The sequence below is a fragment of the Panthera leo genome, chromosome E1, assembly GCF_018350215.1.
Source record: "Panthera leo isolate Ple1 chromosome E1, P.leo_Ple1_pat1.1, whole genome shotgun sequence".
NCBI classification, from domain to species: Eukaryota; Metazoa; Chordata; class Mammalia; order Carnivora; family Felidae; genus Panthera; species Panthera leo.
The window spans coordinates 10,020,582-10,047,994 of record NC_056692.1 but is presented as its reverse complement, the minus strand read 5'-3'; the positions used below and the strand labels follow the sequence as shown (position 1 = coordinate 10,047,994).

At 41.3% G+C, this 27,413-nt stretch overlaps 1 protein-coding gene across 5 annotated transcripts in view; it reads right to left on the bottom strand.

Annotated features, from left to right (window-relative positions):
• AKAP10 (A-kinase anchoring protein 10) overlaps nucleotides 1-25,595 on the bottom strand; it is an 85,317-nt gene extending 59,722 nt beyond the window's left edge. For 2 of the 5 annotated variants that reach the window (XR_006196820.1, XM_042917536.1), the window contains exons 1-3: nucleotides 18,319-18,573; nucleotides 8,327-8,374; nucleotides 3,013-3,195 (exon numbers count right to left, since the gene is read on the bottom strand). Coding sequence is in view for 4 of the 5 variants with exons in the window: in XM_042917536.1 (XP_042773470.1) it covers nucleotides 3,013-3,195; nucleotides 8,327-8,374; nucleotides 18,319-18,406 (319 nt within the window). In the remaining variant the exon portion in view is untranslated. Of the gene's footprint in view, nucleotides 1-3,012; nucleotides 3,196-8,326; nucleotides 8,375-10,879; nucleotides 11,078-18,318; nucleotides 18,574-25,543 lie in introns of those variants that run through there. The other 3 variants (XM_042917538.1, XM_042917539.1, XM_042917537.1) reach the window with 3 other exon arrangements.
• Nucleotides 25,596-27,413: the final 1,818 nt, after the last annotated feature.

Below are 27,413 nucleotides of genomic sequence, written 5' to 3'. Positions count from 1 at the left end.
AGTAACTCCACTGCTAGGAACTTTTCCTGAGGAAAATTGTGGATGTGTGGATATAGCTAGAAAAATGTTACCAACTCTCAGCACTGATTACAACAGAATAAAGAACAGTTCTTGGAGATTAGCTAGAAAAATAAAATTAAATAAAACTTAATAAAAATATGTTCATTTTACATTAGACTAAATTTAGGTTATGATTCTAACCACAAACTAGTTATTAAACAAAAAATTTAAAAACATTTTTTACATTCACAGCAGTGGCACATTGAGGTTCATTTTCATAAAATTAACAAGGGCTTCATCAATTTTTCAAAAGGGCTTTTCTTAATCCTTTGATATTCAAATCATTTTCTTTTGAATCTCTCTGCGAATCATCCTTGCTGGCTGTCTCATTGTCAATGTTAACTAGGGCATCTTGGTCAACATCACTTTCACGAACTTCAGAAAATCCTGACCCTTTACAAGACTTACAATATTTTATTTTTTTTTAGTTTATTTAATTTATTTTGAGAGAGATAGAGAGAGCAGGGGAGGGGCAGAGTGAGGGAGAGAGAATCCCAAGCAGGCTCCGCACTGTCAGCACAGAGCCCAATGCAGGGCTCGAACTCACAAACAGTGAGATCATGACTTGAGCTGAAACCAAGAGTTGGAGCCATGCAGGCGCCCCTAGAATTACAATTTTTTAAATTAAACTTCTAAAAAATTTTTTAATGTTTGCTTATTTTTGAGAGAGAGAGAGAGAGACAGAGCGGGTGCGGGAGTGGGTCAGAGAGAGGAGGAGACAAAGAATCCAAAGCAGGCTCCAGGCTCTGTGCTGTCAGCATAGAGCCCAATGCAGGGCTCGAACTCAAACCGTGAGCTCATAACCTGAGCTGAAGTCGGACACTCACCGACTGAGCCACCCAGGCACCCCTAAATTAAACTTTTAATTTTGAGATAATGGTAAATTCAAAAAAAAAAGTGTAAGACACAATACAGAGATCCCATGTACCCCTTACCCAGGTTCCCCTATGGTAACATCTTACAAAACTACAGTACAGTATCCCACCAAGGTACTGACATTGATACAATCCACCAATCTTACTCAGATTTCCCATTTTACCTGTACTCACTCGTGTACTTTGTTCTATGCAATTTTATCACATGTAACCACCAAGATACTCAATAGTTCCAATGCTACATGGATCCCTCATATGGCCTTTTATAACCACCTCCTCTGTTCCTAACCTCTGGCAAACACTACCGTGTTCTTCATTTCTCTAATTTTGTCGTTTCAAGAATATTATACAGAGGCGCCTGGGTGGTTCAGTCAGATCCTCTGCCCCCGCCTCTGCCCCTGCCCACTTATGCACACACGCTCTCTCAAAAATAAATTTTTAAAAATCATTTAAAAAAAGAATATTATACAGATGGAATCATACTACACAAATATAACATTTTGGGACTGGCTTTTGACTCTCAGCCTAACTCCCCTGAGATTCATCCAAGTTGTTAGGTATATCAATAGTCTGCTCTTTTTTATTGCTGAGTAGTATTCTGTGGCATGGATGTATCAGTTTATTCAACCACATTCACTCACCTGTGGAAAGACAGTCAGTTTTTGGCTTTTAAGCTGCTATGAACATCGGTATATAGGTTTTTTATGTGAATGTAAGTTTCCACTTCTCTGGGATAAATGCTGAGTGAAACTGATGGGTCATATGGTAACTGCATATTCAGCTTTATAAGAAACTGCCAATCTGTTTTCCAGAGTGGCTGTCCCATTTCACATTCTCACCAGCAACACAAGAGTAATCCAGTAAACTTACAATTTTATTTTGTGACCAATACAAATGTTGTTTGCAATGTACTGCTGAGTGTGACCCATCATAAATACTTTGGCACCTTTGAATAAACACTAATGTTAAGTGAATATGGCAAAAGAGGGATTAATTTTATTAGACATCAATTTATTCATGGGATTGTTTTTTCAATTTATGATACCATGGTATGCAATTTTTATAAATGCAGAAATCTGGATGACAAAAATTCAGAAAACATCAGTCTCCTTATCTTTAGGGGTGGGGGACAAGGGAGAAAGAGAAGCTATTTTAACATAATAGGGATCCTACTCCACACAGTTATGCGACCTGCTTTTTTAAACTTCCACCTTAGGGGCGCCGGGGTGGCTCAGTCGGTTAAGCGTCCGACTTCAGCTCAGGTCACGATCTCACGGTCCGTGAGTTCGAGCCCCGCGTCGGGCTCTGGGCTGATGGCTCAGAGCCTGGAGCCAGTTTCGGATTCTGTGTCTCCCTCTCTCTCTGCCCCTCCCCCGTTCATGCTCTGTCTCTGTCTCAAAAATAAACGTTAAAAAAAAAAATTTAAACTTTCACCTTAGATATTTCTCTATGTTATCTTCAGATTTTTAAATGGCTACCCACTATTTCAAATACAGGTATACCACAACTTGACTGCTTCTTCATTAGCAGATATTTACCTTGTTCCTCGCTTTTTTGCTATCACAAACAACACACACATACTCGGATATACATCTCTCTGCATATATGTAAATATATCTGAGGGCTAGATCTTATATTTTATATTTTGATAAATACTTCCAAACTGCCTTCCAAAAAATTTTCATCAATTTATACTTCCACTAAATAGGAGTGGCCATTTCTCTTCATCTACATTAACATTCAAATTATCAAACTTTAAATATCTGCTCATGTGTTGGGGGAACTTATTTAAATTTGCATTTCCCTGAGTATGCATGAAGTGAGGCATCTTTTTCACATAATTAGCAGCCAAATATATTTCTTCTGAAAATGGCCGATTTTTCTACTGAGAATGCTTCACATTTTATACTTACAGGAACACAATCGAGTGCCATTCATTATACTTATAGCTGTTATTTTAAATACGTTTTTTCAAAGCCTGTTCCAATTGTAATTCCAGTATCCTCCAGCAAGAGTTTCACATATTACACTCAAATCCTTCCTTCTATTGGAAGTTAACAAAAAGTGAGTCACTTACCCAGGTCACCAAAATGAGCGGCCTCCATGTGGCTTGGCTGCTTCTTAAGTGTTGCTGTCCTGCTACTTGAGAAGGAGTCCATGTTGGCAGAAATGGCATTGATTGCAACATGACTTGGTCCTGCTGCCTCCAGCAAGGCATGATTTTTAGTGCTTTTTTGTGGGGAATGTACAGATATTGAAGCTGTAATTTTTCAAAAACAAATGGTTAAAAGTTAAACGCGACTCGATCGTCTAAAACTGTCTCATAAAAGGGCTTTAAGAGAACCTTAAAAATTAAATTCTGTAACACCTCTCTTAGGTAGGCACTCAAAAATACTTAGGGGAAAGGTAAATCAATCAAGGGGCAGAAAACTGGAAGGAAATGTCCTATTATTATTTAAAACTCTCAAAATATTGTGCTAAAAACGAAACTGAAAACAGAGAGCTTTGAGAACTTCTGATGATAGAAAGTGCCAAAGCCAGGAAACGTTGATATATGGACCCTTTTCAATTCCTTAATCCTTTTTTGTCCAAAGAACAAAAAACTAAAACAAAATGGGGGGGGGAACCAGAAAATACTCTTCAGAACGCTTATATTACTTTTACCTTTTATTCTCATTTTTTTTTAAGTAGGCTCCACACCCAACATGGGGCTTGAACTCATGACCCTAAGATCAAGAGTCACATGTTCTAATGACTAAGCCAGCCAGGTGCCCCTTATTTTACTTTTTAATTGGGTAACAAATTTCTCTATTTCATAAAAAACATTTCTAATCAAGTTTCAAGCTGCTTAAACATAAAGCACACTTAAAAAATTTCACGAAATAGGGGCACCTGGGTGGCTTAGGTAAGCATCTGACTTTGGCTCAGGGCATGATCTTGCAGTTCATGAGTCTGAGCCCCGCGTCGGGCTCTGTGTTGACAGTTCAGAGCCTGGAGCCTGCTTAAGATTCTAGGTCTCCTTCTCACTCTGCCCATCCCCTACTTGCGCTCTGTCTCTCTCTCTCTCTCTCTCTCAAAAATAAATAAACATTAAAAAACAATTTTTTTATTCACAAAATATACTTTCTTTAGTAGTCTGAAGAAAGATCCTATTGACATCAGAATAAAGAGACTAGTTACCTATTTATTAATAGGAAATAATCAACTCAATATTATAATACTGTCAAAGTAATCCTGTGACCTTGTTGCTACACAGCTGGATCAAAATTCTAGCTATCCCCCCAAATATCAATGACTCTTATTCAAGGTTTTGAAGAAGTTTTGGTTTAGCACATTGCTATAGTGAGAAGGATAGAAGAGATACAGGTCACCTAGCATTCCATACCCCACACCCTCAAGATAAATACTCTTAGATAACTAAACTTGTAGCCACCAACACTATTTATTTTACTACACTGCCAACAGATAAGCACTCCTCAATCTCAGCAAACAGTTCCCACAGATTCTGAACAATACCAGGTAACATTTCTTATGAAGAGTACAGCATACTGTAATTCACTCTCTTACTTTTCGAGACGTTTTGATAAATAGGATAAAGCAGGTAAGAACATGAATGTCCATACCTATTTGTCGGGTGTCTATATTTACCAGTCATTCAACAAGAGTTGGGAGAATTACAAAATGGAGTTGTCCTCAAGAGATTTTTTTCAGTTTTAGAATCAAGTCTTGTTTTTTGTTTTGCTTTCACGATAAATTAAAGAGAGCAAAATCATTTTAGCAACTTTATAAACAATAATGGTTTTTTGTATAGATAACAAACTACAAATAACATTCTGTAAGAACGGGTAAGATTAATGGTTTCCTTATTAGATGTATATAATGATACAAAATGCTATTAATTTATTTATTTCTCCTCTTTCTTATTAGAACCATTGACTTATTATTTTTTAATGTTTATTTTATTTCTGAGGAAGAGAGAGGAAGAGAGAGACAGAGAGAGACAGAGAGAGACAGAGAGACAGAGAGAGAGAGAGAGAGAGAGACGGAGCATAAGCAGGGGAGGAGCAGAGACAGAGAGAGACACAGAATCTGAAGCAGGCTCCAGACTCTGAGCTGTCAGCACAGAGCCTGACGCAGAGCTCGAACTCACAAACGGTGAAATCATGACTTGAGCCGATGTCGGACGCTTAACCGACTGAGCCACCAGGCGCCCCTTATTTTAGATGTTGCTTCCAGATAGTCTACCTTCCTTTGGTTTCCATGGTACTACGTGCTCCTTAATTTACTTTTCTACAGAAAATATCTTTTTTATCTGTGCCTCCCTTTCAAGCCCTTAGAACACATTTATTAGTCCACTGTGTCAGATATGATCTCCTTCCATGACTCCTCAGGACCCCCTCTTCCTGAGGTTCTCTGTTCTTCTATTCTTCCTGCTAGAAACAACATTTATTCTCAAACCTCAAATTATGGCTACAGCAATCTTTTTCAAACATTTTTTTTTAAACCGTAAACACGCTCTTTTTTTCCCCCCAAATAAACTTAAGTGAGGACCCTGATACACCTGTAAAACAAATCTCTAAATAAAATAAGTATCTAAAACCTAAATAGATATCTAAAAGAGATTTAAAAAGAGAGTTACTAGTAACTGGCGGATTCAAGGGGAGAGTCTCACTCATGCCCTGGACCTCCAGCAGCAGCTCCTAGATTGTACCTGTGTGGAACTAGAACCCCGGTTGAGAACCCCTGACCTGTATCTGAGACCTGTCCTTTGATCTGGGCTTTGATCCTGTATCTGTAATAACTTACTACTAGCTATTCTCACTTCGACTTTACCATATCAAGACCAATTTGTCCAAATATCAAACTTCCTGCATCTTCTTCCAAACTAAATCTCCTACTCAATTTCCCTGTCTCTGTTCAATCTGCAAGTCTCCAAAGCTCAAAATCTTGGACCCATTCTTTTTTGCTATGTGTTTGCCTGCCAAGATCTGTTGACTTTTCCTTCAAGATCTTTAAACATCTACTTGTCTGTTTATTATCAACACCACATCTTTAATATAGGCCTTTCTGCATTACAGTAAAAGAACTTCTAGGATCTCCATCCTACAGAACGCTTTCAGACTAACCTTTCATAAATACTGTATGTAAAGCATCAACATCCTGTTCAATAGCCTGCAGGCTCCCTATTTTTCTGTCTCAACTCTCTTTTCTGGTCTTTATGACCCTCATAATGGATATCACTCTTCTGTAAAAATATCTTTACTTGTCTGAATGAAGGTCCCTCTGCCCAATATATACCCAAAGAAACAAGAAGCTGCGATGGTAGGAGAAAAAGAGACAAAATCGTCTCTTTCATTCAAATCCTTCTTCTTCAACTTTTAGATACGTTAAGTCCCATTTTTATAGTCTTCCCTACACTTCAGAAACCATTTGCTGATCTCAAATTCCTCTGAACTCCTCACGGCACTTCATTTAACGAAGTCAACATATTGAGGGCCTCTCCTGCTAAAACTAGAAAACAAGAGCTACCAATGCAGTACGGGTTGCTTCACAGACGTTTCTGGGGGTACGTTATTTCATTATTTCTCACAACAATTTTGCAGGACCAGTATTTTCCCCATTTTGGAGATGTGGACACAGACAAAAGTTAAATACTTTGCCAGAAGCCAACGAGATGGTAAAGAGTCATTTTGTTTCAACATGCAGGATTTCAACTTTGGTCTGCCAGACTCTAGAAAATCACTTTCACCTCTGGATGGAAACTCAGACTCTAGAATTACTGTGTGCATAAAATATATGTAAATGTCTCCCAAGTATCTCCCACCCAACATGCCAAAACTGAACATATAATTTCCCGACCTGGTTCTCCACCAGTCTCACTGTTGGGCAAACCAGAAAAGTAGGTGTCAACCTTAAACCTCCCTTTCCCTTACATCTCATATTTATTCAGTAACCAAGTTCTATCCATTTTAGCTCTAAACTGCTCTATCCAGATCACTTCATTTCCATCACTACAGATTCTAGCCCATGCCATCTGTGGAATCACCTGATTAACATGCGTCTCCCCTACCAATCTATAAGTTCAAGGACTACAGGATCCAAGTCCTTTTTGTTCACTGTTACAGCCGCAGTTTTTTGGCTAATGCCTAGAAGAGAACAGGTGCTCAAGAAATGGTAGTTATTAGTATGTTGGGGTATTTGCTACTATTCTGCATCTAAGTTCTAATCAGACTGCTAACTTCGTGAGGGCCTGTTTCCCGTCTTGCTTCTGTATTATTCCAAGGTAAGTCAGGTAAGCACAGATTATATATTGTCACAGAGTATGAACATGGAACTTTTTAGCCTCATATAGACTTAGAAAGTGAGGCAGGCCAGTTCTCTCATTCTGCAACGAAGAACCGAAAAAGGTTACGTCACTTCCCAAGGTCATACTGTTAGTAGCAGAGTTTAGAGTAGAAGATCCGTGTGCCTGAGACATCAAAGTCTGTTCCTTCTACAATCAGATCTTGTCTTCACACACACTGCTTGCTAAGGGCTTGAAGCCAATCAAATTTTGCTTGAGGAAGGCAGTATGAACCAATGTGGAATCCAACTGGCTTTAAATTATCAGAAATAAGCAGAAAATAAGACTGCAAGCTACCCTAGTTTTTCCCTAATTTTATAAATCTCTCAAGTTATAATCAGTCTCTCTGGCAAATTGATCATATACAGTTAATACTCACTGCTAGCTACATAACAAACATTTGAAAGAAAAATCTAAGCAGCAATCTACAGATTTCATGTAAATAAATTTTCTTTAAGAAACTTACATGTAACAGCTATAGAAACAATTTCCATCATAATCTTCCATTCCAATCTTTGTACATGGACATGATGAAATCAGTCAAAACTATAGTAGGGATCACAACCTAAAAAAGCATGCTCTAACCTATAAATAAGGGCAATATATTGACTACAATAAAGTACTCTGAATAAATTTTAAGACCATTCATCCAAAGTAGCAGAGAAGTTAAAGCTGTGATCATCCACACTTCTGGAAAACCAAGCCTTAGAAGTGGTAGTTCTTTCACTTAGCTGTCAGCTCGGTTCAGAGTATTTTTCGCTTTTTGTTTTTTTAATAGAAAGACAACTAATTGCTTTTAGGAACAATCAAATGGGTGATTAATAAGGACTGGTTTACTGTATCACTAGGACAGCCAACGAGCGCTTAGTAAAAAGCCTATCATGTGCTAGTAAGTATACAGGCTGAACAAGGAAATAAGTCACAACCCTAATTATAAAAGAAGACAGAGACGAATAATGGCAAAAGAAGGGGGAAGATACCAGGATTCAATAGCCTATAAATGCGGAACACATCACTTTTTAATACAATGGAATGACGTGGAACTCACCTTTAACTGACTTGCCATCTGAGGTCTTCTCTTGTTCTTTGCCTTTCACTAGAAGACAAAAGAGCATCATGAGCAACTTTTACAGTTGAGAAGATCCATTCTACATGCTGTCAAAATTAGACAAGCTTTACTCTAACAGATGAATATTCAAAGTTGTACAATAATAGAATCGGTGCCTTGCGAGGGAGACAGGGCAGGACAATTGTCGGGGGAAGTTTCTCTAAGGAAGTGACCTTTGAACATCATTCATTCAAGAGCACAAGCACGGAGTGTGCTTACGGAGAGACAATGCAGAACACCTGGGTTCAAATTCTAGCTTGCCACTTATTACACAGCCATGTGATCCTGGACAAGTTACTTCTCTGGGTCTCAATTTCCTTGATGTATAAAATTAGGTTAGTAATAACACCTATCTTAGAGGGTCGTGGGTGAAAAAAATAAATATTTGTAAAGGGTGTAGGAGAGTAACAGGCACACAGTAAATTTAGGATGTTAACTAATATTATTAAAAGATGCCCACTACTAGATACATCCTGAGGAAAAGAGTTCTTTGTATCTCCTATCTTACTTCTTGTGTATTACCCTCACAGTATCTAATACAAACATTCTAAACTTACATTCTAAACTTCTAAAACTCAATCAAGGCCCAACAATTTCTCTTAAAAAGCTATATAGTTTCTTCTCCATTACACAAAACAGTAGAAATTGTACTGCAAGTATGCTAGTAATATAATATCCAAGAAAGGAAGGTACATGGCAGCTTAAGCAAAGCGTGAACGCTTACAGGATCTAACCTAAGACTATTTTTAACCTTCCTTACTTTTCTTGTATTTTTTTTTTCAACATTAAATTTTCTTTAACCTCACCACGAAAAGCCAATCAAAATAAGAAATCTCAAAATGTGACCATCTCTCTACTCGTGCTCTTAAACATTAAACACCTCGGGGCGCCTGGGTGGCTCAGTCGGTTAAGCGGCTGATCGGCTCAGGTCATGATCTCACGGTCTGTGAGTTCGAGCCCCGCGTCAGGCTCTGTGCTCACAGCCCAGAGCCTGGAGCCTGTTTCAGATTCTGTGTCTCCCTCTCTCTGGCCCTCCCCCGTTCATGCTCTGTCTCTCTGTCTCAAAAATAAATAAACGTTAAAAAAAAAAATTTTTTTTTTTAAATAAAAAAAAAAAAAAAAACATTAAACACCAGTAGCAGGAAATAACTAGCTCTCGCGGTATCTGATAAATCAATCCGTCAACAAGTTATTTGAGTGCCTCGAATGTGCTAGATACTCTCCTGGCTCAGAAAAGAGCAGTCCTGCCTTCAAGAAGTCTACATGCATGAATGTGGAGACCAACACGGACAAATATAAGCAAGATCATTGCAGGTACTGATCACTACTCTTAGGAAGATCAAACAAGGAAATGCAGTAGAAGGGACTGGGTTGCAGCCCTCACCGCGGCGTTTGCCAACTGACTACATCTCCCACTTGAAACGTGAACTTGTCTTGGCTTCCACAGCACTCCACTCTCCCGGTTTTCCAGCTGCTCCTTCTCAGTTGACCGCCTTGCCAACTTCTCCAAGTGCCCACTGGGAGTTTCTCAGGGAAAGGGTCTGAGCACCTTTTCTTTTCACTACATACACATACACATATTTCATATTTCACTACATACACATACACATATTTCCTGGCTGAGCTTACCCATTCTTAAGGCTTTCAATACCAAACGTAAGCTGCGAATCCTCTATTTCTATTTCTAGTTTAAGTCCTTTTTGACCTTAAATTTAACCACCTCCCTGTCATCTTCCATAATAACACTAGTCCAAAACGGAACGTACCATCTTTTCCCAAACCTATTCTACCTCAGTCTTTTCTCTCATGAATGACACGATCACCCCAGTTTCTCGGGCCGAAAACCTGGAAGTCATTCTTAACATGCCTCTCTCTTGCCTCCTACACCCAAACCACTTCTAAGACCGACTGACTTTACCACCAAAATATATCTTCACAGTTCCACTTCCGTCACCCTCAATACATTCTCATCTTACAAATCAAATCTCCTAGTTAATATTTCAAACATAAAAGTACACACACAATCCAGCTTCGCCAAATATTAGAGGTCTGACTTACCTATTAACTCCCCTGAAATATTATACATATAGTTAAAGGATCCTATGAACCACTACCCGATCCCATTGCCCTTCTTCCCTTCCCGGAGATAAATTGGTCCTGAATTGGATGTTTACTGCCCTGTATGTTTTTAGACTATTCCTACAAATGACTTTTAAAAATGCTATTATTCTGTACATCTTTAAAAATTGCATAGGGGCACCTGTGTGGCTCAGTCGGTTAAGCACCTGACGTTGGGTTTCAGCTCAGGCCATGATCTCACGATCTCACGATTTCATGAGTTCAAGCTCTGCATTGGGCTCTGTGCTGACAGTTCGGAGCCTGCTTGGGATTCTCTCTCTCCCTTGCTCTCTGCGCCTTCCCCGCTCACACTCTCTTAAAATAAATAAACTTAAAAAAATTAAAAGTACATAAATAGTATTTTTCTATACATACCTGACACTTGTATCCATTCCATAATTTCACTTTTGTCCATACTGATGCAATTCTAGATTCATGTGGTTCTAGTTCATTCACTTTAGCTGCTTCATTCCTAAAATGCACTTTTATTTACCCATTTTCCTGTTAATAAACATTTAACCTTTATTTCCTAGTTTTCATGATCACAAACATTGATGTGATCAACAATCTAGTATGTGTCTTCCAACGTATATAGGTAAGAATTTCTCTAGGATAAAACCCTAGAAATGGAACTGTTAGGTAATCAATGATGGGTATTTTTAATGAAAGTGGCTATATAAATTTTTCAAATGTCACTTGATGGTGCTTTGAACTCACTTCCTTGATTTCCTTTGAGGGGATACCTTTCATGTTTATTGGCTGTTTAGGTTTCCCCTTTTATGGGCTGCCTATTCATGTCCTTCATCCTTTACTTATTGGTAGGAATGCCATAGTATTCTGGATACTAATCATTTGTGTTGCAAATACCTTATGTATATTTTACTGTATGGAAGCTTTGGGCGCCTGGCTGGCTCAGTGCAAAGAACATGATCTTTATCTCAGGACCATGAGTTTGAGTCCCATGTTGGGTGTAGAGATTTACTTAAGTAAAAAATAAACAAATAAATAAAACTTTATTGCATGGAAGTTTTAAACTTTAATTAGCTAAATTTTCATTATGTGGACTGTATTTTCCTGTCTTATTTTTTAAGATATCTTTTCCTGGGGCACCTGGGTGGCTCAGTCGGTTGAGCGTCCGACTTTGGCTCAGGTCATGATATCACAGTCATGAGTTCGAGCCCCGTGTCGGGCTCTGTGCTGACAGCTCAGAGCCAGGAGCCTGCTTTGGATTCTGTGTCTTCCTCTCTCTCTGACCCTCCCCCGTTCATGCTCTGTCTCTGTCTCAAAAATAAATAAAAAAAATTTAAAAATTAAAAAAAAAAGGTATCTTTTCCTACCCCAAAATCAGATTTCCCCCCTATATTTTCTCCTATGGTTTCAAGTTTTGCTTTTTAAAGTTCTGGGTTCTTATCCACCTGGAATTTATTTATCAGAGACTGGGAAACTACAGCCCATGAGCCAAATCAGGCCCACCCCTAGGTTTTTATATAAAGTTTTATTTTAGCATAGCCATGTCCATTTATTTACATACTATCTATGGCTACAAGGATAGGAAAGAATGAGACAAGAGACTCTATGGCCTGCAAAGCCTAACAAATATATTTACCATCTGGTCTTTTATAGAAAGTTTGCTGACCCCTGATGTGTATGATAGGAGGTAGAAAATACTGTCTTTTCCCAGAGGAATAATGAGCATCATTTACTGATTAGTCCAACCTTTCCCAAATGAACAGGAATTCTTTGTATACTAAGTTCCCATACATACATGGGTCTGTTTCTGAGCACTTAATTCTATTGTCTTAGTTACCTAACCATATAATCAGACTTTGGCAGGGCCAAGTCCTCTACCTTATTCTCTCTTGAAACTATCTGCCATATTAATTACAGGGTTAACTTGTTTTGATCCTAAAACCTCCATGAGAGTTTTTAAAGCAGCACTGACTTACTTAATGATTAACTTGGGAGAGTTCACATCTTTCCAGTATTGTATTTCTATCCATGAACATAGTATACCTCTCCATTTATTTAGGTCTCCATTCTTGTCCAATTGGGTTTTGTAAACTCCATAAAGATTTCAGTCTTTTGTTTTTACTGGCATACAGTGATACAAGTGAATTTTAAATACTTACATATAAATGCATATATTTTAAAAACCCAGCCAAACTCTTTTATGAGTTCTAATAGTATGTGTGTAGATTTTCTTCAATTTTCTATGTAGGTAAACATGTTATCTGGGAATTAGAATTCCTTTGTTCCCCTCCTTCCCAAAACTTAAATTTCCCTTCTTTTTTTGTGTATGTGTTCCTGTGAAGACTGTATTAGCTTTCTTTTTGTCTTATATCTCTAATATATTTTCCCATCCTTTTACTTTTAACCTTCTCATGATCCTATTTTTATTTAAGTAGTATACAGCAGGAATCCAGTCTATAAATCACCATTTCTTCACCATCTGGGGCAGCCCATTTCTTTTTATTGTGATAACTGCTCTTGATTTATAAAGAAGACCATTCTTAAAACTTCAGGACTATTAATTTGTTGATTTCTCTTGGTAATTTTCTATATTTTGCTTTCTATATTTTGAGACTGATAATAGGTACAAAGCAGTTCAGAATTTTATTTTCCTAGTACTGTGTTCATCCTGTAATGTAGTGACCTTTTTAGCCCTTAATGTTTTGTGCTTTAAAGTATGCCATCTGCACACAGCTTTCTTCTGGTTAACATCTGTCTGCTTTTTCTTTCCATTTATTTTCAATTTTTCTATGTTCTTATGCTTTAGTTGTGTTTCCAATAAAGAGTTTATGGTTGGATTTTGGTTTATTATCCAATTGCTTTATCTTTTAGCTATATAGCTTTTTGCTAGAATTTGGTCTATTTACATTTACCGTGACTACTGATCTTTGTAGGTTTATTTCAGCCACCTTATTTTGACTATGCTTTTTGTTTCTATATATTCTTTTCATGAAACATCTAAAACAGAGACAATACTAGAATTTGAATAACACTCAGGTCTGAGCAACACTCAGTCTTCTCAAATCTTAACATTATGCTGTACTCGCTTCAGAAAAATTTTCAAAAGAAATAAAACATGCAGGTGCAACTGAAGTCTCTCCCTGACCTCATTCCCCCTCTCCCTATGGAAACAATTTCATAAATTGAACATTTATTGTTTCCAACCATATTTTTACTCTTTAAATACATTTATGTATCCATAAACCATATAAAGCATTGTTTGAAAGTTTTTGACCTTTATACAAGTGGTCCTACAATTGCAATTCCCAACAGCAGTGTACCCTAACCAAATCTTGGTATAGTCAGGCTTTAATCTTATCCCTTAGGACTTCCCAAGAACTTTACTCCCACAAATTAACACCTCTCTTCTCTACCATTTTCTCCTCTCTACCAGATCGTTCCTATCAGCATACAAACGTGCTCTGACATCTTTTATCTTAAAAAAAAAAAAACAAAAACCCTTAACCCAAAAGCCCCTTTTAGTTCCTTTTCACCGCAAAGTTTCTTGGAAAAGGTGTTTTTTAGTTTTCCTCTTGCTACTTTCCACACTTCACATTCTCCCCTCAACCCATTCCACTGATACTCTTAAAGTGACCAATTACTTCCACATTAACAAAATGAGTAGCTATTTCTACCTTGATCTTGCAAGTGACATTCAACACAATACTCCCTTCTTTTTGAAACATTATCTTCTTTTAGCTTCCATGACATCGCACTCCTATATGACTGGCATTTTGTTTTGGATTCTCCTTTGTCAATGGCTCATGTTCCTCAATTTCACTTTTTTAAACATTTTTAGAACTTTTTAATGTTTATTTATTTTGAGAGAGAGAAAGCAAGCAGAGGAAAGGCAGAGAGAGAGGGACACACAGAATCCGAAGCAGGTTCCAGGCTCCAAGCTGTCAGCACAGAGCCCGACACGGGGCTCAAACCCACAAACTGTGAGAACATGACCTGAGCTGAAGTTGGATGCCCAACCGACTGAGTCACCCAGGAGCCCCTCTCAATTTCACTTCTAAAAGCTGGATTAACTCCAGAGCTCTCGCCTAGGCTCCCTTCTTGTCTACAGTATGGCAGGAAATGCTACCATGGTCACTCCTCTTCTTGGCAAGAGGGCTGTAACCTAGCACATAACTGGCTAGTTACTTTACATTTCCTAGGAGCCTCTGCAGTTAGCTCTGACCATATGACTAAATTCTCACCAATAGAATATGAATAGAAATGGCTATGTGCCACTTTCTGGCTAAAGCTGCTCCTTCCTCCTTACCACGGGTCAGAAGACTGAGGACAGACAGAAGGGGCTATGACATGGCTTTGATAGAAGAGACCATACCCTAAGGGAAAGAGCTGTAACAAAATGGGAAGAAAATGATCCCTGAATGACTGTGAAGCAAAGCCACCCAATGAGCATTACACTCGAGAGAGTAATAAAAATCTCTCTTGTCTGAGCCATTACACTTCAGTGTCTCTGTTATAGCCTCTCAACGTAACTAATTCACGTATTACAGGTATTCTCTAGGTGATCTCTACAGAACCGTACATCCCACTGCCTCCTCAACACACCCCATGGATGTCTGAGAGTTGTCACCAACTCACAAATGCCAAAAGACAATTCCACTCACTCCAAGTCATGTCAGCTCCATCTCCAAAACATATCCCATTCCCAGTAAGTTCCAGCCTTTTTCTGGTTCCTTAAACACAGCCAGTTCATGCCTGCCTCAGGACATTTGTGCTTCCAGTTTTCTCCGGCTACAATGCAGTCCCTTTCATCTTTTGTGAGGCTGGCTCTCTCTCCTCATTTAGATCTCATCTAAATACCATCTTCCCAGACAAGCCTTCCTTTATTATCTGAACACAAATTGTCATCCTGTGATCTACTCCCACATCAGTTTAAATTCCCAGCACAGCACTTTTTACTAGCTGATATTTTTCTTTTGTTTTATTCACTTATTCAACAAATATTTACTAAAATCCTAACTATATCCCAGGCACTGGACCTAAACCTGGGAATACAACCACGAACAAAACTCACCTTCCATCTTCATAAAACACATAGTAAAGCAGATGGTGATAAATGCTGTAGAGAAAGTAGGGCAAGGGGATAGGAGTGCAGGGGCTGGGGGCTGCAATGTTAAAAGCAGGATGGACAGAGAAAACTTCACTAACATGCCAAATGATCAAAAACCTGAAGGAAACGAGGGAACAAATAGTGGGTATCTGTGGGAAGGGGTTTCCAGAAAGAGAGAAAATGTAAGTGCAAAGGCCCTGGGGTGGGAATGTATTTTACAACAAAGAGGTCAATATAAATGGAACAGTGATGAAAAAGGAAAGCAGGAGATGAACACAGAGAGGAAATGGGACCTCAATAAAGGAGGGCCAAGTACAGGAAGTCACAGGAAAAATTTGAAAAGAGATGTGGCATAATGCAATTTGAAAATATACCATAGGGGTCAAGGAGGGAAGGGAAACCAAATTGAAACCTACAGAAAAATAATTCCGTTCTTGATTTTCATAAAACCGGCTTCCTCTTAACCTTGAAGCTGAAATTTGAATGGCATCCTTGAAGATGTTAAGGACTTCCTTAACTGCCCAATCTAAACAGAGATGACTGCCTAGACCAGGGATCAGGGATAACGAGACAAGGTTGAATTTGGATATGTTCTGGGGTAGATCTAGCAGATTTGATGTAGATATAGAGTAGGAGAGAAAGAGAAGCTCAAGAACATACTCAAGTTTTAGGCTGAACAATTAAAAGGCCAGACATGGAATTTATTGAGGCGACAAAAAATCTGGAGTTAAATTTTAGATATAGTAAGTGAAAGATCCATGTGTTAGTCTGTCATTTCTATTAATAGATATACCTGTATCTACTAGGTAGAGGTATAAAGTGGACCGACAGTGGGATATACCATTCTTAATTCAGGAGAGAGAATTCAAGCTGGAGATGTAAATTTCAGGAGTCATCAGCATATAGGTGGTATTTAAAGACTGGATGGGATCCCTAAACAGAAGCATCTCCAGCTTCTACTCTTGCCACATTCAGTCTGCAAAAAGCATCTACAATGATCTTTTTATAACATAAGACCAAATCACTCCTCTTTAAAAATGTTTAAATAATATCATCTCTGCACTTGGAATAAAACCTAACAACTATGGCTTACAAAGCTCTGAATCTTGTCTACCTCTCTAAGCCCAAGGCACAGTGGCCTGCCTTCCTTTCTTGAAGGGCACCAGACTCTTTCTTGACTCACAACCTTTGAACATGCTATTCCCTGTGCTCAAAGTGTTCTTCCCTACCCTCTGTGACCTCCTACAGATCCCTCAGCTCTGAGTTTCAAGGTCACCTGCTGAAGCCTTTCTCTATCCTCAAACCAAAACATGCTTCTTCTCTCCAGTTCTCTCTGTCGTAACATGTTATCAATTTGTAAACACACATACATAAGAAAGAGCAATTTCTTGTCCGTCTGCCCCAGCAGACAATAAGTTCCATGGGTGCAGGGACTTTGTCTTGTTCAGGGCTTGTGAGGGCCTAGCACAGTGCCTGGCAAGCAGCAGACATTCAAATGTTGAATAGAGACAACAGTCTTATTATGCAACATGCAATTTGCCTCATTATACACAGAATGCTTTCTTTCCCCTTCAAAAACAAAACTAAACTAAACACTGTCAAACAAATTAGAGCTTTTAACTATACCAAGGTATGTTATCAACAAAGCTTCCTTGTACCATTTTACAGGTTTCCTTCATTCAGCACTGCATTCACTCATCACAGCTTCATTCACTCACCCCATGACATCAGTTACTAAAACTCGGCCGTGTGCTTAAAAGGAATTCTTGAATTCATAGCTGAATGGGGCCTTTACGAATCATCTAATTCTCAGTTGAGAGAAGAGAAAAAAGTGGGTTAACACTTTTCTGTCCCAGGTTACAGGCAGTAGCAGAGCAGACATATGAACCCACGTTCCTGTTTTAGTGTTGCTTTTTGTTGTTGGTTTCTGTGTGTGTGTGTGTGTGTGTGTGTGTGTGTGTGTGTGTGTGTCCTGGTACCTTTTCTCTTAAATAACAAGAATTCAAAGAACCACCATCATCCAAAATGACCTACACTTGTTCATTCTGCATATATATTTTTAATGACACACAACAACTTTATCCAGGATCAAAATTAAGCTGCCTCTACTTAAACTCTGGGCAGCTATTAAAACGGAAAATCAGAAATATAAGCAGTTTACAGAGTGAGCGTCCCAGTAGTTAGTAGACTTGCTAAGTCATCAAAAGAACTAGTTTCTTTCATTAGGGAACTTTTAGCAATAAGTAATGTTATTTTAGGAAGTGCAGAATCCCCTTCCCCCCCAAAAAGGAGGAATCTAGAAAACAGCACTCGTTGAAGAAAACATTTTCACATGTTGCTTTGACACATAAAACCCTCAATATTCTGAAAAGTCAGAGACTTCCTTAACAAGGTACTAAAGGAATTTCCTTTTTCTTGATTCACAGTTTAGACACACACACACACACACACACACACACACACAAACGCAAAGGCTGTTTTTTACGCAAACAGGCATTAACTTGTATGAATTTCGGCAAACACTTTCGGACCAGCGAGACAATTCCCCTGACCTCGCGCGAGGAAGCCACCTTCTCCCTCCCTGCAGAGTCCGGGAGCAAAGCGAGGCACGCAGGGGGCGTCTGCGCGGAGGCCGAGGGCCCCGCCGCCGCCCGGGAGGAAGCCCGTGCAGGCCCACCTGCCCCACCGCCGCCCCTGAGGCCCGGCCTGGCTCCCCGCCGGAGCCCCCCTCTGCTACCTTTCCGCCGGAAGAAGGACATGGCGGGGCCCGGGTCGGGGCGGAGGGCGCGGGGGGACTGTCGCGGGGAGGGCCCGGCTCCCCTCATTCAGCAACCGGCCCGGACTTCCGGGTCCGCAGCGGCCGCCGCACTAGCCTGAAAAGAGACCCTTCTTCCGGGTGTGGGCCCCACCGCCTCCTCGAGAAGCCCAGGCAGCTCCTGCCGCCATATTATCAACAAGCCGCCCGCCCGGAGTTCCGGTCCTTCCCCGCGCGAGGCTTCACGGGAGGCCGCGCTGTCGGCCCCGCCCCCATCCCCGCCTCCTCTCGTGGATGCGGGGGCACGCGCCCGCCCCGCCCACGTGACCCTGCGCGCGTGCGGTCTGTGCCCTTTCACTGATACGGGGTGGCCGGAACGGACGGCGTTACTGTCCGTGTGCTTTCTCCGATAGTCGGTGGCCCGGACCTGCGGCGGTACCCCGGCGCAGCTTGGTGGTGCCCGGCTGCAGCCCCGGGTGGAGCGGGACAGACCTAGTCTCCGCAAAGCTGACCCTCCCGGAGCGGCAGCGCTCCCCAACCCGGGGCTGGATGGTGCGGCGCCTCAGGTCTGGGGCGCGCGGCCGTGGGCGCTCAGAGCATATGCCCTTGTACGAGGCGAGGCCGGCACTGCCACGCTCCGGCTCAGCCCCTCCTGTTTCTCGGTTCCAGTTAGGCTGAAAGGCACTGGCCGGTCGGAGCGGCTTCGCCCTGCACCCCCAGGCCCTGCTCTAGAGCAGGACCCCCCCCCCCCTCCCCTCCCCTCCCTGGTCGCGTAGTATCCCAGGGGTCAGGGTTCCTCGAAAGGGGAAGAGGAAGCATGACCTGCTTTGTGTGGCTCCTCTCTCAGTCACAGTGACCTCGGCAGTAAAAAAAGGAGAAGTGGGCTTATTTTCAGAACCAAATCCCTGCAAATGCTCAAGTTTGAAAGGGTAACTTAAAAGCATCGCCAGTAATTACAAGGCAAACTCGTGAATCATCCAGCTTTGTTCACATCCACTTCTGACCCAGCATCCATCCCTAAAAGCAGAGCTAAATGAAACAAGTCTTTATCCCTCAGTGTCCCTCACCACTGGGTGAGTGTGCTCAGTGCCTGATTAATAATTGTACGTCCTCTTTTGGGGAAGGAACCTGGAAGATAGCACTCAATAAATGTTCACTGAGTTTTGTTGTTTAATCCGTGAAGTCCATCGTGTGATGGTTGGGGAAACAGGACCGAAAAGAAGTCCAACTTGTCTGAGGTTACTAAGTGTCAGTGTTGAGACTATAACCAGAAACGGGGGTCTTTCACCATATAATTAGAGCAACTTAATAGGTTTGTTTTGGTCCAGGGCCCGTAAGGTAATCCGACCTGATGTTTATTGAAAGTTTTCTATGAAGTTACTGTGCCAAACCCTGCAGATTAATAATAGTCTTTGGAGTCTGTCTTGGTGGGGGGAAAAAACTAGGCACAGAAAAATAGCCTACCTAGGGTCACAAGCTAACTAGGGGTGAACCTTGGATTTCAAACCTAGGGAGTTGGCCTCTAGAGGCAAAGATCCAGCCTCTGCCTGGGTAAAGAGAGTGTGTTCAGGCAGAAGCAAGAGAGACTGGCCTAGACTCTGGTTGCCTGAGTGTATCATCCACCTGAGTTGGTGCTGAGAATGGATGTCCGTTTGACTCCTGCAGGCTTCAACAGAGGCTGCATAGGAATTGGGGCAGTGTCTTCCCGGGATCTGAGGGGCTATTGGAAACCGGCCTGTGCTCAGAGGTGGGGGGGGTGGGGGTGGGGATCTGCTGTCTGTGGCCAATAAGAACAAAGATCTTGCCCCTCTCTCCTTGGAAATGGGGATTGTATGAAGTCAAGCAGGAGTGGGGGGCTGGGGTGCAATCTGTATAAAGGGAATAAGCAGTATCTAGGAGAGGTATAAGCACAGGGCATCACACACTTGGCATGAAAACACAGTGCCCCTCTCCCTTTCCCTTCTTGTTGTGAGTTCAATCCTTTGTTGGCAGCGGCTTTTTGTCTTTGTTGACTGGTTAGTTGCATGGGACAGAAGGGGGAGTGCAAGAAATCCCCTGAATATCACCGAACAGGAGCAGTGCCAAGGAATGTGGGCAGAGTGGTGGGGATAGTTGGGATGGATCGTTCTCTAATCCCTGTAAATCTCCAATCCTTTCTCATTTTCTTCGCCTAAGCATGGGATCAATGTCAAAGCGGTGTCCTTTCCCACCTTCCAGTGTGATGACTGCTCTTGAGCCCCTCCTAGCAGAAATTCTGGAGCTGCCTTTATTCCTCCAGGCACCAGTCAGGTGATAATAGCTGTCATTATTTCTTAAGTACTTATTATGTGCTCCCAACGTACCAAGTGCTTTATAATCACAATCTCACTTCATCCTTTACTTTCTCCCCCGCAAAAGACCCTGTAAGATGCCTAATATCATTACCCCCAATTTACAGATGATGACCTTGAGACTCAGAGTAACTTACCCAGGGAGCACAGGCTAGTAAGGATTTCAATCACTGTCAGTCTGACTCCAAAGCTATTTGTTTATATCACTTGCTGTTCTCTTTTCCTCCACCTCCAGCTAATACCCATTTAGCCAATGTTCCAGCATGGGGTGTCTATTTATTGGGCAAATAAGAGGTGATGAGTAATATCTAGCAGTACAGATGCCTTCTGAATCATCACCCATTAAAGTGTTTATACGCTTAGGGAAGCTTTAAGAGTACTATCATTTAATCTGTAAGAATTTGATGATCCACGTGTGAATAAAGGTAGGATAAAATGAGAATATAAAAATAAGCAAGGGTATTCCACTCACCTGAATACCCAGTTGTGGCAAACGGATATTCTGCATTGCATTTCTAAGTTACTTTGTTACAGCCACTTTAATTTACATGTAAAACAAAATACATTTTCACCAGCAGGAATTCTGTTAATTACATTCCTAATTTTCAGGGACTCCTCACGGTCTTTTTAAATGAGTTCTATCAGTTACAACAAACCAGTGAGGTAAAATCAGCAAGGTAATTATCACAAAGCCAGTGAATAAAATTAATCTCCTATGACTAACAGTTTAAAAATTTAATGAAGAATTCTACAACAGGGGCGCCTGGGTGGTTCAGTTGGTTAAGCATCCCACTTTTTATCTCAGCTCAGGTCATGATCACATGGTTTGTGAGGTCAAGCCCTGAGTCAGGCTCTGTGCTGACAACACATAGCCTGCTGGGGATTCTGTGTCTCCCTCTCTCTCTGCTCCTCCTCCTCCTCCTCCTTCCGCTCTCTCTCAAAATAAATAAAGACTTTTTTAAAAAAGAATTCTAGGGGCGCCTGGGTGGTTCAGTCGGTTGGGCGTCCGACTTCGGCTCAGGTCATGATCTCGCGGTCTGTGAGTTCGAGCCCCGCGTCGGGCTCTGTGCTGACAGCTCAGAGCCTGGAGCCTGTTTCAGATTCTGTGTCTCCCTCTCTCTCCGACCCTCCCCTGTTCATGCTCTGTCTCTCTCTGTCTCAAAAATAAATAAACGTTAAAAAAAAAATTAAAAAAAAAAAGAATTCTACAACAGGCACTCAACAAATGTAGTTGTCTATATCAAACATTCATAACCTCAGAGACATTATTCAAATAAATCTTTTGATACCTAAGAGAAAGGAAGCTCCCTGTACCTTATTAGTAAGCAGATAAAAGCAACTCAGATTCATGACAAGACTCAGAATAGGTATAGACGTAACTTAAAATTCTTATCAACCGAGAAAGGCTAATTCTTAAACCAGTGTTTTACATTCTCAAAAGCCTTTGTATCCGCAGCTTTGTAAAATTTATCTCCCCCCCCCCCCAAAAAAAAATGTGTGGTCTCTGAGTTTTAGTCAAAGCTAACTCAAAAGCAGTTGGGGCTTAACATAATTTATTTCTTCTATAGTCTCTAATCATGCCAGATAAATGGGAGTTTAAGGCACATTTTTCCCATCAAAGGAACCCAAAACAAGTAGGAGATATGAGAATAATCTCTTAAAAATGCCTAACAGGGGCGCCTGGGTGGCTTGGTCGGTTAAGCGTCTGACTTCGGCTCAGGTCATGATCTCACCGTCCGTGAGTTCAAGCCCCGCGTCGGGCTCTGTGCTGACAGCTCGGAGCCTGGAGCCTGCTTCGGATTCTGTGTCTCCCTCTCTCTCTGCCCCTCCCCTGTTCATGCTCTGTCTCTCTCTGTCTCAAAAATAAATAAACGTTAAAAAAAAAAAATTAAAAAAAAAATGCCTAACAGAGGAGGGCCTGGGTAGCTCAGTTGGTTAAGTGTCCGACTCTTGATTTTGGCTCAGGTCATGATCTCGGGGTCATGGGATTGAGCCCCACATCGGGCTCTGTGCTGATGGATCTGATGGATCCTGCTTGGGATTCTCTCTCTCTCTCTGTCTCTCTCTCTCTCTCTCTCTCTGCACCCCCCCACCCCCACTCTTTCAAAATTAAAAAATATGTATATGCCTAACAGAGACTTCCACTCCTGTGTGAACCAGAGTAAAGCCATCTTGGACAAATCCACCTTGGTGGGTGCTCTATGATCAGAAGCCTTCTTGAGCACAGCACTTCACCCCACATTCTTTCTTTTGGTCTAACCACACCCTAATGTACACCCCTGGGACATAACATCCTTGATCTTCTCTGAAAGTAAGACTATGACACGGAGTGGGGCGCCTGGGTGTCTAAGTCGGTTAAGCGTCCAACTTCGGCTCAGGTCATGATCTTGCCATCTGTGAGTTCAAGCCCTGCGTCCAGCGCTGTGCTGACAGCTTGGAGCCTGGAGCCTGCTTCAGATCTGTCTCTCTCTCTCTCTCTCTCTCTGCCCCTCCCCTTCTCACGCTCTGTCTCTCTGTCTCTCTAAAATAAATAAATGTTTTTTAAAAATTAAAAAAAAAGACTATAATACGGAGCTATTCTCTAGCTACTAGCATGTACTTCCCAGCCTCTAGAGCTAGAAAAGCAGGTCTTACTGGCACTGGGGTTGTGGAAACCCACTGGGCTTACGGTCTCCCAGGACACACTTCTGTCTGTAAGTCCCCTTTATAAGTCATTTCTTATCAAGATGGACTTGTCAGCCTTTTCCTTCAGTCTTATGGCTCCTTTGGCCGTTCGGAGATACTTCTGGATATACCTCCCTTTCATGGAACAACTTCTAGTAACAGTGCAGCAGGTCATATGGACTAGCCACCTGCTGAGGAAAGCAGAAAAAAAGGGAAACTGAACCCCAAAACTACAAGACACTGAAGCAAGAAGAGGGTAATGAAGAATTAGCAGATGGAGAGAGAAGAAAAGAAAAACAAAATCGAGTGAATTAAGTCCCGCCTTTGTGGCCTTTTCTCTGGGAGCTTTCCTGTTCAGGGAAAAGAGACTGAGAAGCTAGCTGAAGGGTGCTTTTGAAAATGTCACAGACTAGAGGAAAAAAGTTGGAGACCAAAGCCTGCTCTGGGTCAGGATTCTGAAAAAGCTACACCAGTGGGGCGTCTGGGTGGCTCAGTCGGTTAAGTATCCGACTTTGGCTCAGGTCACAATCTCACGATTTGTGAGATCGAGCCCCACGTCGGGCTCTGTGCTGACAGCTCAGAGCCCCAAGCCCGCTTCAGATTCTGTGTCACCAGGAACAAGAACCAAGGGAAATAATGAGCAATAGAAATAGTGGTATGGGAGTTCCAGATACTGGAATTATTGGTCATAGATTTTAACATAATTATGCTTACTATGATTGAGGATATAAAAAAGAAAATTGGAAATTTGGGCCGAAAACTAGATATTATAAAAACTGACGCTTATATACACAAAAAAGAAGCAACTAGAAATTCTAGAACTGAAAAACAAAATACCTGAAACGAAGAACTAACTAGATGGATCTGTAAGCGGAGTTACAATAGAGAGAATTTATAAAATGGAAGACAGATCAGAAGAAACTATCCAGAATGAGGCACAGAGTGAAGGTAAGAGACCTAGAGAAGAATACAGTGAGAAGTTTTACCATTTGCTTGATCAAAGTCCCAAATGGAGAAAAGAGAGAGAATGTAGCAGAGGAAATATTTGAAAAATTAGTGGCTGACAATTTTCCGGAAGTGATGACAGAAACCAACCTACCAATTCAAGGATCACTGTGAACGCCAAATAAAAGGAAATTCACACCTAGGTTGTTAATCACGAAACCTCAGGAAATGAAAAACAAAGACAAATTATTAAAAAATAGCTAGGGGTTGGGAAAACAGATTACCTTCAAAGGAGTGACATTTAGGGATTAGCTGATTTTTTCAATAGCTACAGTGGAAGCCAGAAGACTATGGAATTAAACTCTTCAATGTGCTGGAAAAGGTAACTAGCAACCTGGAATCTTATACCCATCAAAGATGACACAAAATAAGGCATTTTCAGATGAAAACAGGAAAACAAATGTCACCACAAGACCTGAATTTACCAAAGGATTTACGAAAAGTGATTCCAGATGCAAAGTGTGAGATATGAGACATAAAGAACAAAGAAAGTGGTAAATATGTGGACAAATATAAACATTTAATGATAATGTGAAAATAACCAACTGTGAAATCAAGGGGCACAGTCTACACAAGATCACTCTCAGTTGCAAGTTTGGGGTCCCCAAGACCACTCTTAGTTTCACTAACTTGCTAGAAGGACTGGCAAAATTCATTGATAGCTGTTATACTCAACGGCTGTAGTTTATTACTGCTGGAATATACAGATTAGAGTTAGCCAAGGGAAGGAATATAGAGGGCAGAATCCAGGCAAGTACAAAACACAGAGCTTCCAGTTGTCCTCTCCCCATGGAGTCATTACTTTCCTGCCATTTGTATATACAATATTGATGGATTAGTGCCAACCGGGGAAGCTTACCCAAGGTCAGTGTCCAGAGTCTCTATTGGGACTCTATTACACAAGCATGGCTAGCTGCCTTTGCAGCTGATCTCAGTCTCCAGCCCCTCGAGAGGTCACACTGATAACCACGTGACCCAAAGGCCCCACCCCAAATCACCTTGTTACAATATGGCTGGCCCAAGTCATAACAAAACACTTCTATCAGGCATGACATTCCAACAGCCCGGAGATGACAGCCTAGTAGCCAAGAGCCAAGGTGAGGCCTCTCTTTGGGCAAGTTAAATGATTTTCTACACAAACATCTAACAGATTTAAAATTTTCACCGATGTGGCTGGCCCAGGAATCTTTGTAGGGCTTATATCCCACCTTTTGGCATGTGTATGTCTTACAGGGCGTCTAGAATACCTGCCGTTTCTTGTTCACTGGGTCTAGTTAGCATGATGTCATCAATACAGTGTCCCAGTGTGATATTCTGCAGAATGTCTTGACAATGAAGAATTCTTTAGACCTGCACTGTCCAATATGGTAGCCCCTAGCTACATGCAGCTATTCTGCTCTTGAAATGTAGCTAATTAACATGTGCTATGACCATAAAATGCACAGATTTAGAAAATCTGGTATGAAAAAACAATGTAAAATATCTTATTAATATTCTTGTGATTACATATTTATTTAATTTTTTTGAGAGATAGAGAGCGAGCATGCAAGCCGGGGAGAAGGGCTGAGGGAGAGAAAGAGAGAATCCCAGGCAAACTCCAAGCTCAGTATGGAGCTTGACAAGGTTGATTCCACAACCTTGGGATCATGACCTGAGTCAAAATCAAGAGTTGGATGCTCAACCTACTGAGCCACCCAGATGCCACTATATTGACTATATATTACATTGATTACATCATCAATATTTTTGATGATCTATTTTTTTAATGTTTATTTATTTTGAGAGAGAGAGAGCAAGAGAGGGGGGAGAGAGAATACCAAGCAGGCTCCACGCCATCAGTGCAGAGCCCGTCACGGGGCTCAAAATCATGAACTGTGAGATCATGACCTGAGTTAAAATCAAGAGTCAGACACTCAACTGACTGAGCCACCCAGGCGTCCCCATAATGATAATATTTTAGATATGTTGTGCTAAGTAAATACATATATTATTAATTTCATTTGTCGCTCTTTGACTTGTTTTCAGTGAGGTGACTAAAATTACATATGTGACTCATGTTATATCTCTCTTGAGCAGCACTGCTTAGACTATTTTGATACTGAGTGTGATGGTTAGTTTTATGTGTCAACTTGACTGGCCACGAGATGCCCAAAGCAAGCATTATTTCTGGGTGTGTCTGTGAGAGTGTTTCTGAATGAGATTAGTATTTGCGTTGGTAGACTCAGCAAAGTAGATTGCCTGCTCCAATGTGGGTGGGCATCACACGATTGCTGAGGGACTGAATAGAGCAAAAGGTGGGGGAAGGAGGAATTTAGCCCCTGTTTTCCTGCCTCACAGCTTGAGCTTGGACATCCCATCGCATGGTCTCCTGCTCTCAGACTGGGGTTTGCACTATCAGCCCTCCTGGTTCTCAGCCCCTTGGACTTGGACTAAATTATATCCTTGGCTTTCCTGGGTGTCCAGCTTGCAGATGGCAGATTGTGGAACTTCTCAACCTCCTAAATCACAGGTGCCAATCGTTTCTAAAAAATAAATCTCTTGGGGCACCTGGGTGGCTCAGTCGGTTAAGCGTCTGACTCTGGCTCAGGTCATGATCTCATGGTTTGTGGGTTCGAGCCCCATGTCGGGCTCCGTGCTGACAGCTCAGAGCCTGGAGCCTGCTTCGGATTCTGTGTCTCCCTCTCTCTCTGCCCCTCCCCTGCTCGTGCTCTGCCTCTCAAAAATAAACAAACATATAAACATCATAAATAAATAAATCCCTGTCTTTCTCCGTTCTATTTTACTGGAGCACAGTGACCAGTGCACTGAGATCAGTAGAATGAACAAGCACCGGACAAGGCTGGATTTGTGCTATTCTCCAGCCCAGGTGAATGCAAATTGCTTTACAGCCTCCTTCTTAATGGAATTTGAAGACAATGTATTTGCTCAATCAATAGCCACATCCTAATTGTCAGAGGCTGTGTGAGTCTGGAATGACGACTAACGTTAGGGCTACATCTTGGTTAAATTTACACTAGTCCATCACCATCCACTATGATCCATCCGGGTTTTGCAGGGCCATACGCCCATGAATGAGAC